We start from the raw sequence: 17,963 nt of genomic DNA on the forward strand, positions 1-17,963 counted from the left end.
AAGGAACATACTCCTAAGCAGTAAGAAATAGTTCACTTCCAATGCCAACTCAGTCCTAAGAGAATGCCAATTATGCCAAGTCTGCAAAAACAGATGTATGGTGATTTTGTAGCATGGACTACATTACACCAGGGAAAAGCTAAAACCATTCATCTCAATTAACTTAGGATCCAGGGCCTAATTTAAACTATTGCCTTGGAGGTGAAAGGCCATCATTTTGTCCAACAATCTACTAGTACCTCTTGTAATAAATGTAAACCTTCTCTTAATATTTAAGATCTCTTTCAAACTATATTTTTATCAACCCAAAGACTGTACACATTCTCTGTCAGGTATTAAAAAAAAACCCACAAACTTCTGTTTTGGACTACTGAAGTTTAGCCACTGATATGCAGTTTGAAAAGATGGTCAGTTACACTAAAATGGCATAGCCTAAACAGTACAAGACACGACAATCATTGATTGAAATTCTTCAGTTTAGGAGATCATTTCTGGCTTACAAATAATGTCAGTAACCAACACCAGATTGCCACTTCACTTTTAAAGGTTGTTCAAGTGTTGCTCAAATTAATAGGCACTTTGAAATACATATACAAGAATAAAATAATAAAGGAAGGATCTCTATGAAACCATAGTTTGTGCTATCTCAACTGTATCAGCATGTCGATCACCAGGCACACAGCACACAAGACCATCCACACAGTTCTGACAGTTCAGAGCACACACTGGCACTCAGTCTGATCAACAGCCCATCAGTACTTAAAAAGAGCCTACAAGAAAGACAGGGAGATACTGTTTACCAGAGTACCTAGTAATAAGACAAGGGGTTTATGGCTTTAAACTACAAGACAATAGATTCAGATTACCTTCTTTGCTCTGCCCTCGGGAGACCCCATCTGGGGTACTGTGTCTAGGACTGGGGCCCCCAGCATAAGAAAGATGCAGAGCTGATGTAACAGATCCAGAGAAGGGCACAAAGATTATCAGAGTACCTCTCCCACGAAGAAAGGCTGAGGGAGCTGGGCTTGTTCAGCCTAGGTAAGAGAAGGCCATGAGGAGACCTCACTGAGGTCTTCCAATAATTACAGAGAATTAATGAGCAAGAGGGAGATCAACTTTTTTTTTTTTTTTTTTTTTTTTTAAACAAAAAGACGGGACAAGGGAGAATGGTTTTAAACTAAAAGGAGGGAGATTTACATAATAGGAGGAAACTGGCACAGGCTGCCCAGTTAAGCTGTGGGTGACCCATCTCTGGAGGCACTCATCCAGGTGGGGTGGGGTCCTGGGCAGCCTGAGCTGGGGGTGGGCAGCCTTGCTCTTGGCAGAAAGTTTGAACTAGATGACCTTCCAGCCTGAGCCATTCTATGATTCTGTGATGATAGTAAACCAACTTAAACCATTTTACTATTACCAGGAAACAGTTCATGAAGAATAAACATAAAATAATGTAATCTGTCACCTCTACTTTTATCCCCAGAGGTCTTTTCATGAATGCAATGCAAGTAAGACCTAAATCTATTTCCTTTATAGCTGATATTTTCAGTGATGATTTTGAGATGTAGTACCTACAGATATATATATTTCAGGGGGGTGGGATGCACTTTATATTTTTACTACATATTCATCTCCAGAATGTGAACAGGCTATATCTGTATACCTAAGCATACGATTCTAGTCTTGGTACAAATGTTAAGACTTGTACCTTGTAGTTATCAATATAAAAAAGTTAAAAAAAAAAAAAGAGAAAGGGGGAATTTTCAGAAATAATATTTGAGTTGAAAATAAATACATTCATTAATCTTTCCTCTTACATGGACCATTGGTGTTCTGCAGCTTCTATCACAAAGGTAGTTACACTATGAATCTCTCCATTTATGCGACCTATTAAAAGTCTATAGCTCAAACAATCAGCAACTGATTTGTTCCCCTCTGTTTTTACTATTTGTTAATAACCTTCCTTGTATAAATTTCCTATTCATATCATAAAGAAATCTCACCAAGTCTAAACATTCTGAATTGTACCATACTGAACTTGTTAAGAAGCGCTTCTCACTTACCTCCAAAGCATCTCATTGAAGTGAGCAAAAAATGGCAGATGGCAGGAATATTATGTTTTAACAATATTTCCCTAAAAGTTTGAAATATTTGGTTCATGAAAACAAAAGTCATGGTTCCAGACAGACAGACCTTTCATTGTTGTCTTTCTCATTTTGTTAAGGGAAGCATACAGAAGCTGTAAGCATTGATCCTTCACTGATAAGGAGAAAGAGGAAAAAGAGCTAGTGATGCTTACATTATCTCAGGTACATCTTCCACGAACTCTTAAACACTTTGGTGGACTAATCTCATATCTCATTTTTGCCATATTTACTGGCAGCATTCAATAAATATAAAAATCCTTACAAAGCAAAATCTCTTCCATTAGTGGAAAAGAAAAATAAAAAAGTTAGACCTACTTTTAATGATGTTACTAAAACCATACCAGTGTTTTTGCTTATTTGGACATATATGGAAGACAGTAAAAGAAGATAACAATATGCCTGCATGATGTGTAATTTTTAATTCTTCCTTACTTCATGAAGTCGATTTAGGTCAAACAATACCTACTACCAGTTATTGTTATTAGTATTTTTTATACTTTTCTGTAGTCCAGTTTTTTCTACAGACAGACAGTATTAGCCAGTATGCTGGAAAAATGCTTATACTCCATCTACAGAATTTATTCCATTAAAATACAGAAGAAACATCTTTAATCATTTGTTTTGACAATTTATCTATTTGTTCCAACATTTAGACACTATTAAAATATTTTAACAAAAACATGCATTCTTTTCCTCAAAATAATCTATGCTGCGAATATCTTCCAAGCAATTTTGAGGTCTGTTAACAATAGCTTTATTTGCCATTTAAAGATTGCAAAAATAACTGCACATAAACATAATATGCAGTGTATATTTATAGCTCTCTACAAGGCAGTTTTACCAAGAGTATATCCAGTTGAATTATTGGCTGATTTATTTCTTTGGCTTACAATATTCAATTAGGTGTTATTTATATCACGTGCATATGAAATCAATTATTATCAAGTTGTTTTTTTTTTTTTTTTAATAAACTATAATATATGCAAACCACATCTGATGTGAAAAGCCTAGTGAACATTCAACATAGATTACTGATGATTATATTTCCTCTCCAGATAGTCAGTGTACAGGCTGAACATTTTTGCGCCCACTATTCTTGTTTTGTGTTTCAATTTCTCCATAGAAGTTTCACTTCCAAAGAAACCTTTTCAAAATGCTCTAGCTTGGGAAGTCTTAAGTTAGGTTACTAGCTAGTAACATACTATCATCTTCCTAAAGCAGATGAAAGAATTACGACCCTGTGAAGCTCAGATGAGAAAAGATAGACAAGAATTTTGTTTGGACAAGAGACTACTAGCACTCAAAACACTGTAGGATGTGGTATTAGTGATTCATTAGGTAACATGCCTCCAGCTGAGTTAATATCAAAACTAACCTTTTCTACATTTTCTCTCCCCAGCTTAACATATCACACTTATTAGATGTGAAAACACTGCCTGTATGTTAATTTTCAAAGGTGTTGAGGGGGGGGGTAAAAAAAAGAAAAAAAAAAGTAGATATAATGAATCTATCACTGCAAAGACATTAATCTTGAGAATTATCTATCTCTTAAGAATCAATCCATCTTCCTCTTAAACTTACCATAGAATTCTCCCGCACACAGTACTCCAAATCATGACTCAGAACAAGGGTATTCTGGACATACAAGAAAAAACACTGGTCTTGATTATACTTGCTAAAATATTACCCACCTATAGTTTCCACAGCAGCATAAGTTTCGCAGTGCAAGTAATACACAAGTAGCACGCTAAGTTAACGCTTCAGCTCCCAGTTCTTGTATGCTCCACCCTCTTCCCTACATTGACATGACTGCAAAATGTATCAGGTGGGCAAAAATCATCCCTTCAGTGGCTTTCCCAGGCACTGGGAATCTTGGTGATTTCCCATCAGACAGAAATAGCAGTATACCACATTAACAGGAATATCATGGGATTAACATGATGTAGCCTTTAACTTAGTTTGACCTAGATTTTGATGACAGTATGTATAATGAAATACAGACCTGTACCCTTAAAATACATGATTATACTACCTCAAAAGATGCCAAATGTATCACAGTAGATTGCAGAAGAGACCAACCCTTGCATACCATGTTTTTTTTTTTGTTTGTTTGTTTTTTAAATCCCCTTTGAAGTACTGCTAATTCCCATACTGTTCTTTATTCAATTGGAGCCAGAATTTATTTCATTCTTGTCACTACTCTGGAAATACAACTCAAACCAGCAAGAATCCTGTTCAAAAACACAAAGAGGCATGAAAGTAATTTGTATGTCAAACAATGCATCTGCCTTTCTACTTTGCCAGCTTCTAACAAACCAAAAATGGTAAGTCTATACAGATACAGCTGAAGGTGATCTTCATAACTCAACAGCAAGACATCATTTGTAGATGAAATAATGTAGTTTTTATGAATTCATAGACATCTTTTTCAAGCTGCTGTCCACGCTGTTTACTACTGAAGTGTGCCATGCATCCTGGCTGACTGGTGGTTGTCTAATGGATAGAGTGCAGGTGAACCCTTCTGCATCTGCGAACCTCCTGATCATAGCTCTGGGTTTAGTTTTAAGTCATTCAGGGGTTAAGAGACTGACTGAAAAACAAACTTCCTTCTTCACATTTGCTTCCTATACACCAAACACCAAGCGCCCCAAAAACAAAACTGTGGCACCTCTAACACTGATGACAGAATTCCCAGCAGCTTCTGTTGAGTCAGGATTTCATACATAAGTTACAAGTCATAATCACCATGAAAATAACTGCATTTGCTTTTCAATACAACTAGGATCAACTGTGAATTAGGAGAAAAATAATAATAATAATAAATATAAACTTTCACAAAAAACATTTCAATTACTAGGTTAGAAGGCTTGTCTCTTAAGAATCCTCTTAAGACTGAGTGCCTCCTATGCAACAGACTGTATTTATATTTTATTACGTGTAATATTGTATTAATATACTATATAGAAATTATCTATACGTAATAGAAATTAAGAAATAGAAACAGAAATAATACCAATGATTTCAACAGCAGTGTGAACACAATTATTTCTCTGAATGGCTTATTCAGAGCCAACACCCCAGTTTATATTTACTTATATTAAAAAAAATAATTAAAAAAAAAAGGTCCATTCGTAACTTTGCAGAATGCTCATCTACCTAAAAAAATAGGAAATCTTATAAGCCACTTATAAAAATGATTATCTGTAACTCTTTGTACTAGAGGAGAGGATTCTCCATGACAGTGATCCTATGTGCTTCTACACTCAAAGATAGACTCGAGATATGGTTAAATTACTTATGCTCAGGACAGCACCATTTTCCAACTTCATGTAAGATTGGTTTACACCTATAAAATCCTTCTAAAAAGAAATAATAATAATTTTCTGCCGATACTTGTTAGAGCTGGCATAAGATTGTGCCTCCATAAAACGCTATCTACGCACAAAGAACTCAAAAATCTTGCCAAAGAACAAATTTTCTAATACTTGTTTCTCCATCACTAACAACGCTCCCTAATCCCAACTTTTTATTCCAGTCCTTTCCTTTTTAATGGTCAAGCATCATGATGAAAAAAAAAAAAGCAATCTAAATCAACCAGAAAAGAATGTAACAGAAATAGTAAAGGGACGGAAAATAAACTAAAACAGTTGACAAGAAAACAAGATAGAAGTCTTCAACTATGAAACATAAGGAAGAAAGCTAGAGGAATGAAATATTAAACAAGGATAAAAGTAGCAGACAAGTAGCACAGGAAAGGAAAATTTGCACAATAGTACATTTTTCTCCACGGCCAGAAATTTCAGCTACAGCCACTTCCATATAAAATTAAGGTGCCTCTCCCGTTTTCTGGCCTATGCAGGGGGAAGACTTCTAGAACCACACATCCAAATGCAAATGCAGTGAAGGGCTTTCACATTTGAAATTTGCCATAAAAGCCTTTCTTATAGCAAAATCTAGGAAATAGAATCAACAGGAGTAGAGGAAAGGAAAAGAAAAGTCTGAAATTGCCATTATCATATGACAGGAAAAGCGTATATAAACCTTCCTTTTTTCCTTACTTCCTCCCCAGTTCAACACTGTGGCTATAGCTGATCTTTTCAGTTAAAGATATATACTCCTATAATTGAAAGAAGATTCCTCCACAAATGAATATGGCTCTGTCAGACCAGTTTTATGAAGAAATTATGCTTCACTTGATGCACTAAGCTTATTAATGAAGCAAAGTGTGAACAGGAAGGATAGACAATTGAATGTCAGTATGTAACAATAGTTTTCCGCCAATTTCAGACAAGACCAGGTCCCTTCTTTCTTGTCACCTTCCTTAGAATATTTAGACTCCCAGGAACACATAGCAGGGGACAGAGTGAAAATTAAAAATAAATAAATAAATAAATAAATGAGGAAGGACAGGCATAGCTCAACCTGTTTGACTGCTCCCCAGTCAACTGTCTGAGACTACTGCCCCAAATTCAACTGTGTTGAATAACCCTCCACACTTCTTCTCCAGGAAATGAGGTGGGACAGAGGAAGGAAAATTGTTACTAGGGGACAGATTCATGGTTCATAATTCTACCATTTTTGTCCTCGTGGACCTCAGAAGTTCCCTTGCATTAAATGGAAGATAAAGAGATGCAGCAGTAACATCAGTTTGTTACCTCTCTGTGTTCCACCATCAGTGCTGACACACATCACACATCATGAACCAAGATCTTAGAGGCTAAATCTCACTCACCTTTCTGCTACATGTTCCTGAGTAATAGTGGGCATATCATTTATATCAATACGCTAGTAGTCGAAACAAATTTTAACCAATACCTACAAGCAATGACAAAAATGTTTCTGTTTTCCCATCCAGTATTCAGCAGGAAGAAGGACAACAACACTTTTGGACTAACACTGAAGAATGACTAAGGCAACATTTGCTGTAATTTATGAGGGAAATTTGCTCTCAGCAATCACTGCTTTCATGGAAGTAACCAAAGATTCTGTGGTACTGATAGTATTTAAATCACTCCTAAATTCTGGGTGGATCAGGAAGAAAAACAAAACCAAACCAAACCAAAAACCAACTCACAGTACATGTCCCACTGTCAGCAGACAGCAAGATATAACAAGATCCCTGCAATTTAACTTACATCTCTTCCATCTTCATTTTTCCCCAGGGACACATTCAGCCTTGATCTAAATAGACACAGATACCATTAAACTACACTGGGACTCAATCCAGTAATGCCAGGCTACCCAATAACCTCAGAAATATGGATGAAACCTGTTTTGTTCAAATGCGAGTAACAAATCGGCAGAAGTTGCTGCTCTATTTTTCCAATTACATCATCATCGAATTTCTCTATTATCTGCATGTCACTAAATTGAGTCAATGGGATCTTCTAAATTGGTAATGAGATGCTTAGCCATTCACCACTTATTCCTGTTAAGGAATGATACAGAGAACTGCTCTGTTCGCAGTCATCTGTTTTTACAGCACAAATCACAGTTCTCAGCAGTCACATGTTCTACATCCTCATTCAAAGGACTCACACAAATGATTTCTTCAGCTCTCTTTCTCAATATTAGTTGTTTTAAGACAGTTCTTAAGGATAGGTTTTCATTAAGCACTTGAAAAAAGACTATTGTCTACACATCCATTCTGCAATCAATTTCAAGTGAAATCTCTCACAATTCTCATGATTTTGATCATCTTTATATTGACAATATTATTTAATCTATTCCTCTTGCCAAAACGTCTAGCTACATTAAACCAATTTTAATTGAAAAGGTTTGAAATTAGGCACCTGGTTAAGCAGATTTTTAGCTCATTACTTAGTGAGTGAAGGAGGTGATGACCACGGTCTACAGTTAGTTCAAAAAGTGTAAACTAGTGAACAAATAAAAGGGCTTCATAAACTAAAGTAACACAGTAGTTAACAGTTTTCTTTCTAATTCCAATAACTTTATACAATGTTACTATCTGAATTCTCCTATCATGTTTCAAGAACAGGGTTTAAAGATTGTAAACAATCTCAATATCTAGCACACCAACTGGCAGGAGCACCGTTAAGACCTTCTGAGTACTTTCTAGTCCGAGGAGGAAAAAGAAAGAAGTATAAATCATCCACTTTTAAGAGGAGCTGACTAAAGCTATTCAGTGAATTGGGTATTGCTACTACCATGGATCCATGAACTCTTAAAGTCTCTCCTTTTTTTGTTCCGATGAGTAGACTCTTAACAGCATTTCCTCCCCCCCGCGCCCCACCCTGAATGGTTTTAGAGAGATCAGCTGAAAAGAAACACCATCAGTGAAAACAAAAGTTTTCAAAGAAAAAGTGGGAACAAAGTGGATGTATTAGAGACAACTTGAGATTCATGGCTGTACTGTGCTTTGCCCTTCTCTTTACCTCAATACACTCTTTGGTTTTACTGCGGGGTAAGAGCAGGGCAGCCTACTGCACTTCTCCTAGCAACCAAAAATCACTTAAGGAAAAAAGGCATGTCTCTGCTGAAAGGGAGAACAGAGTAATTTGGGGTCATACAAAGCCAAACATGTTCTTCTACATTTCACCCTAAATTGATGAGTTGTCAAAAACAATTTGGTAAATAATAATAAACAGTTCAGTTTTGCACAGATGCATATATAATTAGACATATTTTTCTTCTTGCCGCACATTTCATTTTCTCTTAATTCTGTGCTCTAACAGTTCCTACCACTGTTTAGTTTTGATTTCACGGACATATACTGTACTCCTCAAAGTTTTCTAAAGTTACTTTCTTTCATTGTAAGTGTGTATATATAGAACTATATATAATTGCACAGCCACACAGATATTTTTACATACACATATTTAGATAGAGAAATAGTTTTAAAGATAGCAGTATAAGACGACAACTTTACCATAGGATCCACTTATCCCAAGCACTGTGATTTTTTTCTGAAATACTGAAACAATAGAAAAAACAGCCTGGTCTCATCCTGTTTGGTAACAAAATAGATGTAATAGATCAAGGGTAAAGTGCAGTAACAGCCTGCAGTGTTTCTGACAGTTGTTTTCTTCCACACAGAAAGTTCTTTGTTTAATAGCTGTTACCTTGATGTAAACTGAATATTTTAGTTAGTCCACTGAATTTCTTTAACATATCATAAAAGTATATACACAATAAATAAATAAATAAAGATAAAAAATCCAGCCAATCTTTCACAACACTTTTGCAATATACCACTTTAAGGCCAGCAAACACCTTAGCTCACTGCATCAAATTACAATCTAGTACTTACTTTCATCCACTCCTAACAAATCTGGATCCTAACAATTTAACAGAAAGGCTTATTTGCCCCACGGATAGGTGATCTATAAATGACATAACAACAATATAAAGTCTACACACACTGCATATAAAGCAACACCAAATTTATAGGGAAACAGCACTATCACATCGAGCATGACAACAGGACTCCGCTCTTGTCTTTACTCTCCATGCTGCCTGACCTCGCCACATGCCTTGAACCCCAACTCCCCTGCTTCTGTATTTCTTCATTCCCTGCTAAAAAACTGTGCAGTCTTGTAATGCATTAAGCTAGGAACTAGGCTACAATCCCTCTCCTCTCAGCTTACAGTGACATCTATCTCCCCAGAAGACTGCTGGAGAAGGACAGTGCTACTGTACACACAGGACCAACAAGCAATTCCAGGTCCTGAGGGGGACACAGTGTTTTGTGTTTTGAGCACAAGATTTCATATGTGAAAAGATAAATTTAAGGATTTTTTTTTAATTTTATTTTATTTTTTTCCTCTCCAGTGAGGGTGGTGAGGCACTGGAACAGGTTACCTAGTGTTACGGTTGACGCCCCGTCCCTGGAGACTTTCAGTGCATCAGGCCCTGGGCAACCTGATTGAGCTGTGGATGTTCCTGTTCATTACAGGGGAGTTGCGCTAGATGGCCGTCAGAGATCCCTTCCAGCTCTAAGGATTCTATGATTCCATGAAATAGAGAATGCCCCTTTCTGTAGCCTCCAATATGAAGTGAAGATACCAAAGAGAAGAGTAAGTTGTCTAGGGAAAAAATATACATTTGAAAAAGAGACATATGCCTCTGACATGATTTCCAAGCAGATCTAGGTCTAAAGGCATTATTATGTCATTTGAATTCTTCATAGTATTGATCTCCAAGAAACTATTATCCATCCTTTATCTGCAGAGTTCTCATCAGGATATACTATAAATCGTTAGGTAAAAATTGATCACTTATTTTGCCAGGATCAAATCATTTGGACTACAAGACATGAAGACTCTGAAAACAGCACAGAATGACAGCTTGAGAAATCATTATTACAGGGTTTGTGCATCATTAAAATACTTCTCATAATCACTTCTTAACTCTTGACATTTTCTCAGCAGTAAAAAAGTACCCCTGGAACACTTGCATGAGCAGTTACTCCATTCAGTTTGAATGAGAAAGAAGTTGATGAATGTTAGTTACCTGACATTTTGGTTTTAAAAGGTTAATTTTTTTCTATCCAGTTTCTCTTGCAGTCAACGGCAAGCAATGAACAGAACTGAAATACATAGTTTATTGTGTTTTACAACTGGCTTCTGGCCATTTATTCTTTGCATTATTTGTCCAACCTTCATTTATGACATGCACATTACAGAGACTCTTCGAGCCTTGGCACACTACACAAAAGCCATACAGACAATGCATAAATATATGTTAAAAGACCACATGCCACAACAGACATTTTGGCTTAAACTTCCAGGTAAATTATTACATGGATACTACTGGTTAGTTTGTGTATTGTTGCTCATGTATTTATTTATGAAGGGTATTATTTTAATAAAATTAAGAGCACATCTTGGCTCCCCTCCATGGCAGCAAAGCAAAGATAAGCTGCAGAGATGGAATTAAAAAGCCATTTCTTACTTCATGAACTTTTGGCTTGGAATTCATATCATTAAATCCACAACTCAGCACAAGCAGTAGCTTTGTTATTGTAGAGGTACTCTGCATTAGTAAAAACAGCATTATAGAACTAGCAAAGAGTAGGTAGGACTGAATCAGCAGTATGGACTTGCACCCTCTATTATTTAGAAGCTATCTCCATGGGAGGATACAGCCAACTTCATATTATAAGAAGCTTGCATTTATAAAGAAGAAATAATGGTTTAAGATGTGTGTCTTACAATAACTCAAGATGTTACCTGCTTTCAAAAGGACTTTTTCATGGAGGACTAAGTAACAAAATTGCTGCAGATTTAAGTGGAACGTAATCATGTCCTAAATTAATGGGGCCTAATTTAATTATCTGATACAATAATGAAAAGCATTTGACAACAGACGATTAATAGTTATTATGTTAAGAAAAGGGTTTGACAGAGGACAACACTGGCAGCTCAGTGTGACTTGTGGACTCATAATTTCAAGAGCAGAGTCCACTGTTTGTATCGTGTAGGAGAAACCCAGCCTGAGAGTAAAGAGAGTGAAACCAAAATCTACATACCAAAAATTATTTTTGCATGCAACTATTTCGAAGAGATTTCATAAATAATAGTCCACATAAACAGTCCTCTAAAAAAAAAAAAAAAAAATCACCCTCAACACCACTGAGGAAATAGAGATTTAATATATGATTCCATACTGTCCTCTGAACCAAACTTTAAAGGAATTTCTGGAATGTATAAGAAACGTGTAGTATAAAAATTCAAGAACACTCAAGTAACACAATAAACTTACATGTAAGAAATGCCTTTTCAGACAGAACCAAAAAAAAAAAAAAAAAAAAAAAAAACCCAAAACATTTACTTGGCAAGAGTAAATACATGCTTTCTTCTGCACAGTAAAATTTCTTCTATACACAAAATAGATTCCCAAAGAAATGTAGAAATGATTAACAGTAAGCTAGTTTCTTGGCAAGAATCAACATCAATATGATTATTAAGTATCCTCTACAAGGTTGGTAGGAAAGGTGGTGAGCCAGATGGCAGCCACAGGAAGAGCAACCTCTGCCACACCAGCTGAGATAACAGATAAAAACTGACAGCAGTGTTCCTTGTAGGTGGTTGAAACAGAATGTACAGAACCTGTTAGCAATCTATTTAACTGAGATCAATATTTGAATAGCAATTCAAAGCTAGCAAATGGCTAAAAAGTCATTGCATACTCTTTAGTAATTTCCACTAAATGGTTCAGCAACGGACAGGGCATGTTCTGAGGTTAGTACTGTGAGACTACTCAGCAATATTACAAAAGAGCAAGTCCCAGAAAAGGAGTCGACTGGACAGACCAGTCAAAGCCTTCACTTTCTCTCACTGAAATTTCTAGTGCATATTATTGACACTGATAACATATCCCCTAAAAATCGACTTAAATCCTTCTGTCTACTTCTTGCTAGCATTGCTACTACTAGCTTGCTTTGCCGCACATTTTCCTCAAGCAACATTAACCTCATCATCCCAGAAAGTTCCCATTGGTAGTATTACTATAGTAAGTGTAACTCATTAAAAAGTTTTAAACACTCTATTCTGCTTTTTCTGAAAGAACTATGTGCTATCAGACCTACTGCTGTGTACCAAGTCAGCAAAGGAACAAAATAAAGTATTTAGACTATCAAATTACTTTGCAAACGTATCCATCTCTGAAGTGCTATGACAGCATTTTCTCATTGCCCGTCTTTTGCACATAAATACATACTGTTGCAGTAACTTAGCAGACAGGAAGTAAGGAAAGAAAAACATTAAGACTAATTCAGCACAACGTTTCATCATGGACATAAATTCCTCCCTACTCAGCAAAGTTTTCAAGCATATCATTAACTTGGAACACATGTTTAAATTCATATTAACTTCACTGAGGTTCTGGATAAGTGATGGAATCATGCACCTAAATGCTCTGCAGAATTGGGTGCTGCAGAAGAACAAGCTAAAGGAAACAGAAACACAAACTCTTCATTTCAACAGAATTTTAATGTATTAAAATGCACATGTTCCACAGAAGTAAAGGTTATCCGACAACAGTGAAACTCACATAAGAGATCAAGACCCTGTCAGCTCAAATACTGATTGAAAGAATATATTCCAGCTTTATAAGTAAGCCATGTTTTCTGATGAGCAACTGAGATCCGTACAAGGCCACAGACATGTACTTTGCTGGTGTGAAGAAATAAAATTAATTTGGGGGGGGGGAGAGAAAACTTTCTAATAGAAAACATGAGACAGAATTCCTGAACCATCATATTAGATGCATACCTTCCATTAAGAAAACAAATGCGTTTGAAAAGAATATTATAACTCTGCTTTTATAAAACTATTCTCATATTCTCACCATCACACCTACAAGACTATTACACTTGCAGTTTTCAAAAGATAATGGCTAAAAGCCATCTCTGACATATAAGGTTGTCATTTCCCTGAAAGCACTGAGAGTCTTCCCTCACTTGGCCCACTTAATCTATTGTCTATGGTAACATCTACACAGTAGCTTTTCTGTTGATATTATTTCTTGCAAGCTTTACTAAAGATAACTAAAATAAAACCACCACCACCAAAAAAAAAACAGACAACCAACCACAAAGCAATGAGAATAAAGTCAACTGACCACTGTGAAAGAAAAATGTAATTGCTTTAATCCTAACCTCTAGTATTTTATTTTATGGTACAGTGTCAAATTTGATATTATTCTTACTGAACAGTAACTACGATCATCAGCTAAAGAAGTTATTCCTTGAACAGACTCCAGGAATATGGGCAGGGCTACAGGAAAATCATAACCCCAGTAAAAATTATGTATCTATACCACGTTTTCTGCCATTTTCATTGAGCTCTGCAAATTTCAGTTCTCATCAAAGCATGGGCAGAATGCTTTAAAAAAAAATTACCATTTTGATCTACACCACTATGTACAATGTAATATCATTTTTAAGTCACTGAGCAAAGTTAATATCATAGAGAAAAGAGTGGCTATCATGCCTCAGATACTGAAGTGTCTTTCTTTGGACCTCGTGCCAAGAAAATTAAATAAATAAAATAATAAAAAAACCACATCAAACCAAACCAAACAAAGAAAACAACAACAAAGCTACCCTCAAAAACAAACAAACAAAAAATGTATTAGAAGGTAAATTTAAACATAGAAAACTGACCAAGGATTTATTAGTCAAGCCGACTTCACCTTTTTTCTTAAAGTATCATGAATAGTGCTGATGTTGATACATATCTTTTCAAAGCAACTGGTGGTATATGTCACCCTAAGGTATAATCATAATTATCACGCTTATAAAGGGACAAAAATACCACATGCCAAGCTTGTATGCCAGTATTTCTCCAAAGCTACTTGTTAGACACTTCAACAATCTGTACTTTGTCATGATGTGCCATCCACAAAATTGGCAGCTTACGTATTTTTGGTGGGGTTTTTTATTTGGCTTAAAAAAAAAAAAGAAAAAGTGTTGTTAACATATGCAAAGTTGACACAGTCTCTGCAACATCTCCCCATGAAAGGGTGGGATCGCATGTATTCTGGGCAGTTTCTTGGCTTTTTTTTTTTTTTTTTTTTTTTTTAATTTCCCCTTAATGGTACAGCTCTACACTACTTACATGCTTCACTTACACCTCCCACCCTTGTCCTATAAGGCTAAAACAGAACAAAGGTTCTACTTGTGCTCCCCATGACAAAAACAGAATAAATTACGTCTTGCTCCTGTCGTTCCAGCAAGCTGGTTAATTGCATTTGTTTCATGTATCACCAAACAGCCTGGTACATTAATTACATTCTGTAACACCAAGCTCCTCTGATTCACTCTGTCACTTTCACTGAGCGCTTTAATTGTCTTCCTTCTAGCTACATACAATTTTAAACACTTACTAATAATTACATTTCTACAGCCCGATGTTTTCAGTTTATATACAAAAATCTCTCTGCTATTGGTGGCCTTGTGAATCAAAATATGTTAAAGTAGGAAAAAAAAATCCCCACAAAATCACAACCAAGTTAACAGATGTAAATGTTCTACTAAAGCCATTCATAGTTCCAGCTTCCTACTGGTTAGCGTGTACATATATTACACACACACACACAAACAAAAAAAGAAAATTATTAATTTTTTATCACTAGACCAAACTGAATGTTAAGCAGTATGGCTTATTATGCAACCAATGTAAAGCTCTACTTGAAGGTCTCCCTCTTCTCGTCTGGTTCCTCACTTGCTGGGGGAGAGGAGGGGCAGAAACACCCAGAGCAGGCTAGCAAACAATAACCCCAGAGTCCTCGCTTAAAGACTGATACGCTAAGTACTGTAAGCAGCAGCTTCCTGGAACAAAGTTTTCTCTATCAGGCAGAAATAGCCAGGGTTCCAGGTATTAGGCTCTTTGCTTAGAGATGCAAATGCTCAATATTAGGAGGGCTGCCAGACATTTGGTCCCAGCACATGTAGTACTGCATGCTGCTGAGATGCTTGCTTCACATCTAGTAGTGCACTTAACGTCTACGCTGCAGTACAGCGCCAGCCCCACTTGGAAAGATATTTTACCCTTGCCCTGGAGTTGCCGCCCTACTAAAGCGTGTAAGTGCTCATTTATATTCATATTATTCCCTCGGCCACTACTTCAACTTGAAAATGGAAGAAACGTTGCAGAGCAAACTCAATGGGGAGATGAAGAAAGAGTGGAGAGAAGGGGGGGAGAAAGAAAGAAAGAAAAAAGAAAGAAAGAAAAAAAAAGAAAAGAAAAAAAGCCTTTCCCTCCAACTCTTCCCGACAACGCTCCCTACGGGCAGCCCGTCACGAAGGGGCGGAGGGTCTCCCCGCCAACTCCCTCCGCCCCTCTGGCCGCGCCGCACCTGCCCGGCCCCGCGGGCACGGGGGGCTGTGCCGTGCTGCGCTCTGATGTGCTCACCGGCGCCCGCTCCGTCCTCCGCCGCCGGCGAAGGAGGTGTTTAGGGACTCTGGAAAGTCGCCAGTTCTCCTCACCTGGCGCAGAGGCACAGCTCACCTATTTATTTCATCAGCAGGCTCTCCCGGCGGAAAGTTTAACAATAGAAGCAGGCGAAGTAATATCGGTTACAAGAGCTCCCCGCCTTTCTTTTTTCCTTCCCGCTTCCCTACCAGCACCTCCTATTAATGAAAGATTTAGCACGGCGATCGCTTCTCTTCCCTACCACCTCAAGCTGATATTCTTCCACTCACAAGCTACTTTTCCATCAAGTTAGCAGAGGGAAAGAACTGCTTATTAGAAACATACATTCCCTTTTCCCCACACCCTACCCCCCGAAATGCCATTTTTATACCAGAAACAAACTTAAGGCTCTGTAACACTAAAGCTCATAATGCCGTCCATGTGCTGTCCCAAATCAAATTCAGCTGGAGGGGAATTCTGGGGAGAAATGGCACATCTAAAATAAGCGAACTTACCGTAGACTTGAAAAAATGCAAATCCAAAGAGCAGGAGTGGCGTCAGCAGACCCATTTTGACATATTAAAAGCAATCCCGATCGTTTTCGAGAGCAATTCCACAGAGATCCAAACAAAAAAAAAAAAAAAAAGAAAAAAAAAAGAAAAAAAAGTATCCAAAGATAGCGAGAGGTAGGTCCAAAAGTTTTCAGTTTCCTAGCAGCCGCTTAAAGCGGAAAGGGAAATCTTGCAATCAAAAGCTGCAGATGGAAAGGTCTTGAATGTGACACTTTTAGATCCATACAGATTAGAGCAGGCAGCGAGCTCCGAAAGCTTCTGCTTAGCACACGCGCTCCTTCCTAAATTACCACCAATCCAGCCCAAGCTGAGGAATTATTCAAGTGTGTCTAAGGCTCTCTTTAGGCTCCATGGCAATCCAAAAGCAAGCTCTTTCTTCGGAAGACAAGGAGAGGCTCTGAGAAAGGACCTGATTCCTAGAAAGTGTTCCGCAAACTTCCTGGCACTTTGCAGGAAAACCATTGGTTTGATTTGGCTATTTTGCTTTCCTCTCCCCTCGTCCTACCCCTTTCTTTTCTCTCTCTCTCTCTCCCCCCCAAATCAGTTCAAGCTGCAGAGTTTCTCACTTAACTTCCATAATAGGAACGCCCAGGCAACGTGCTACAGGAGGGAACGGCTTTCTCAGCATCCCCTCGAAATAAAGCCCTTCTTCCTACACCTCCCTCCTCGCTGAGAACCGGAGCGGAACTGCTGGAGGGCAGCAACTCCGCCGTGGAGCAGCTGCTGCCGTGCAGCGGTGGCGGCGGGCTGCGTGCAGCACAGAGAGGCTGCGGGGACCTCCCGCCGCCGCCGCCGCCGCCTCTCTCCCTCCCGGGCGGCCCCGGCGCCCGCCTCGCCTCGCCTCTCCCCTCCCGCCCCTCCGCCTCCTGCCGCCGCGGACACACCGGCTGGCAGAGAGAGGGAGGAGAATGTGCGCGACTCCCGAGGCTGCCTGGGGAAGGAGGCTGCGGGGTGTGGACTAAAGCGCCGCGCTCCACACCCACGCGTCCCTCTCCGCCCGGGGTAGGGAGATGGGGACGGAGATAGGAGCAGGCTGCCGCGGAGCTGTGAAGCGGGCGTGCTGCCGGCGGGCTCCCCCGGCTCTCCTCCGCACTGGGGTGCCCCTCACCGCACCCCGCCGATCTGGGATGAGCGGTTTCACGACGCTGCTCCCTGACTGCTGCCCGCGCACATTTGGGAGCGAGACCCGCGCGGGGATCTGCCCCGGTGCTGGGGGCGGGGGGGTTCTTTGGAGAAGAGAGGCGGTTGCACACAGATAGGTACAGATGGCTCACGCGTGACCTACAGTGCACGCGGACCCTACGGGGCCGTCGGCTGCGGCACAGTTCCCGGAGCTGGAAAGTTTCGCCCCGGCGGAGCGGCTGAGGGGGGGC

At 38.7% G+C, this 17,963-nt stretch overlaps 1 protein-coding gene across 12 annotated transcripts in view; it reads right to left on the reverse strand.

Annotated features, from left to right (window-relative positions):
• The window catches only part of ROBO2 (roundabout guidance receptor 2), a 461,934-nt gene extending 444,532 nt beyond the window's left edge, over window positions 1–17,402 (reverse strand). For all 12 annotated transcript variants that reach the window (XM_040649984.2, XM_040649974.2, XM_040649960.2 and 9 more), the window contains exon 1: window positions 16,534–17,402. In XM_040649984.2, coding sequence (XP_040505918.1) covers window positions 16,534–16,588 — 55 coding nt within the window. In that variant the 5' untranslated portion in view covers window positions 16,589–17,402. The remainder of the gene's footprint in view (window positions 1–16,533) is intronic.
• Between the last annotated feature and the right edge of the window lie 561 nt (window positions 17,403–17,963).

The sequence above is a fragment of the Gallus gallus genome, chromosome 1, assembly GCF_016699485.2.
Source record: "Gallus gallus isolate bGalGal1 chromosome 1, bGalGal1.mat.broiler.GRCg7b, whole genome shotgun sequence".
In the NCBI taxonomy this organism is placed as follows: Eukaryota; Metazoa; Chordata; class Aves; order Galliformes; family Phasianidae; genus Gallus; species Gallus gallus.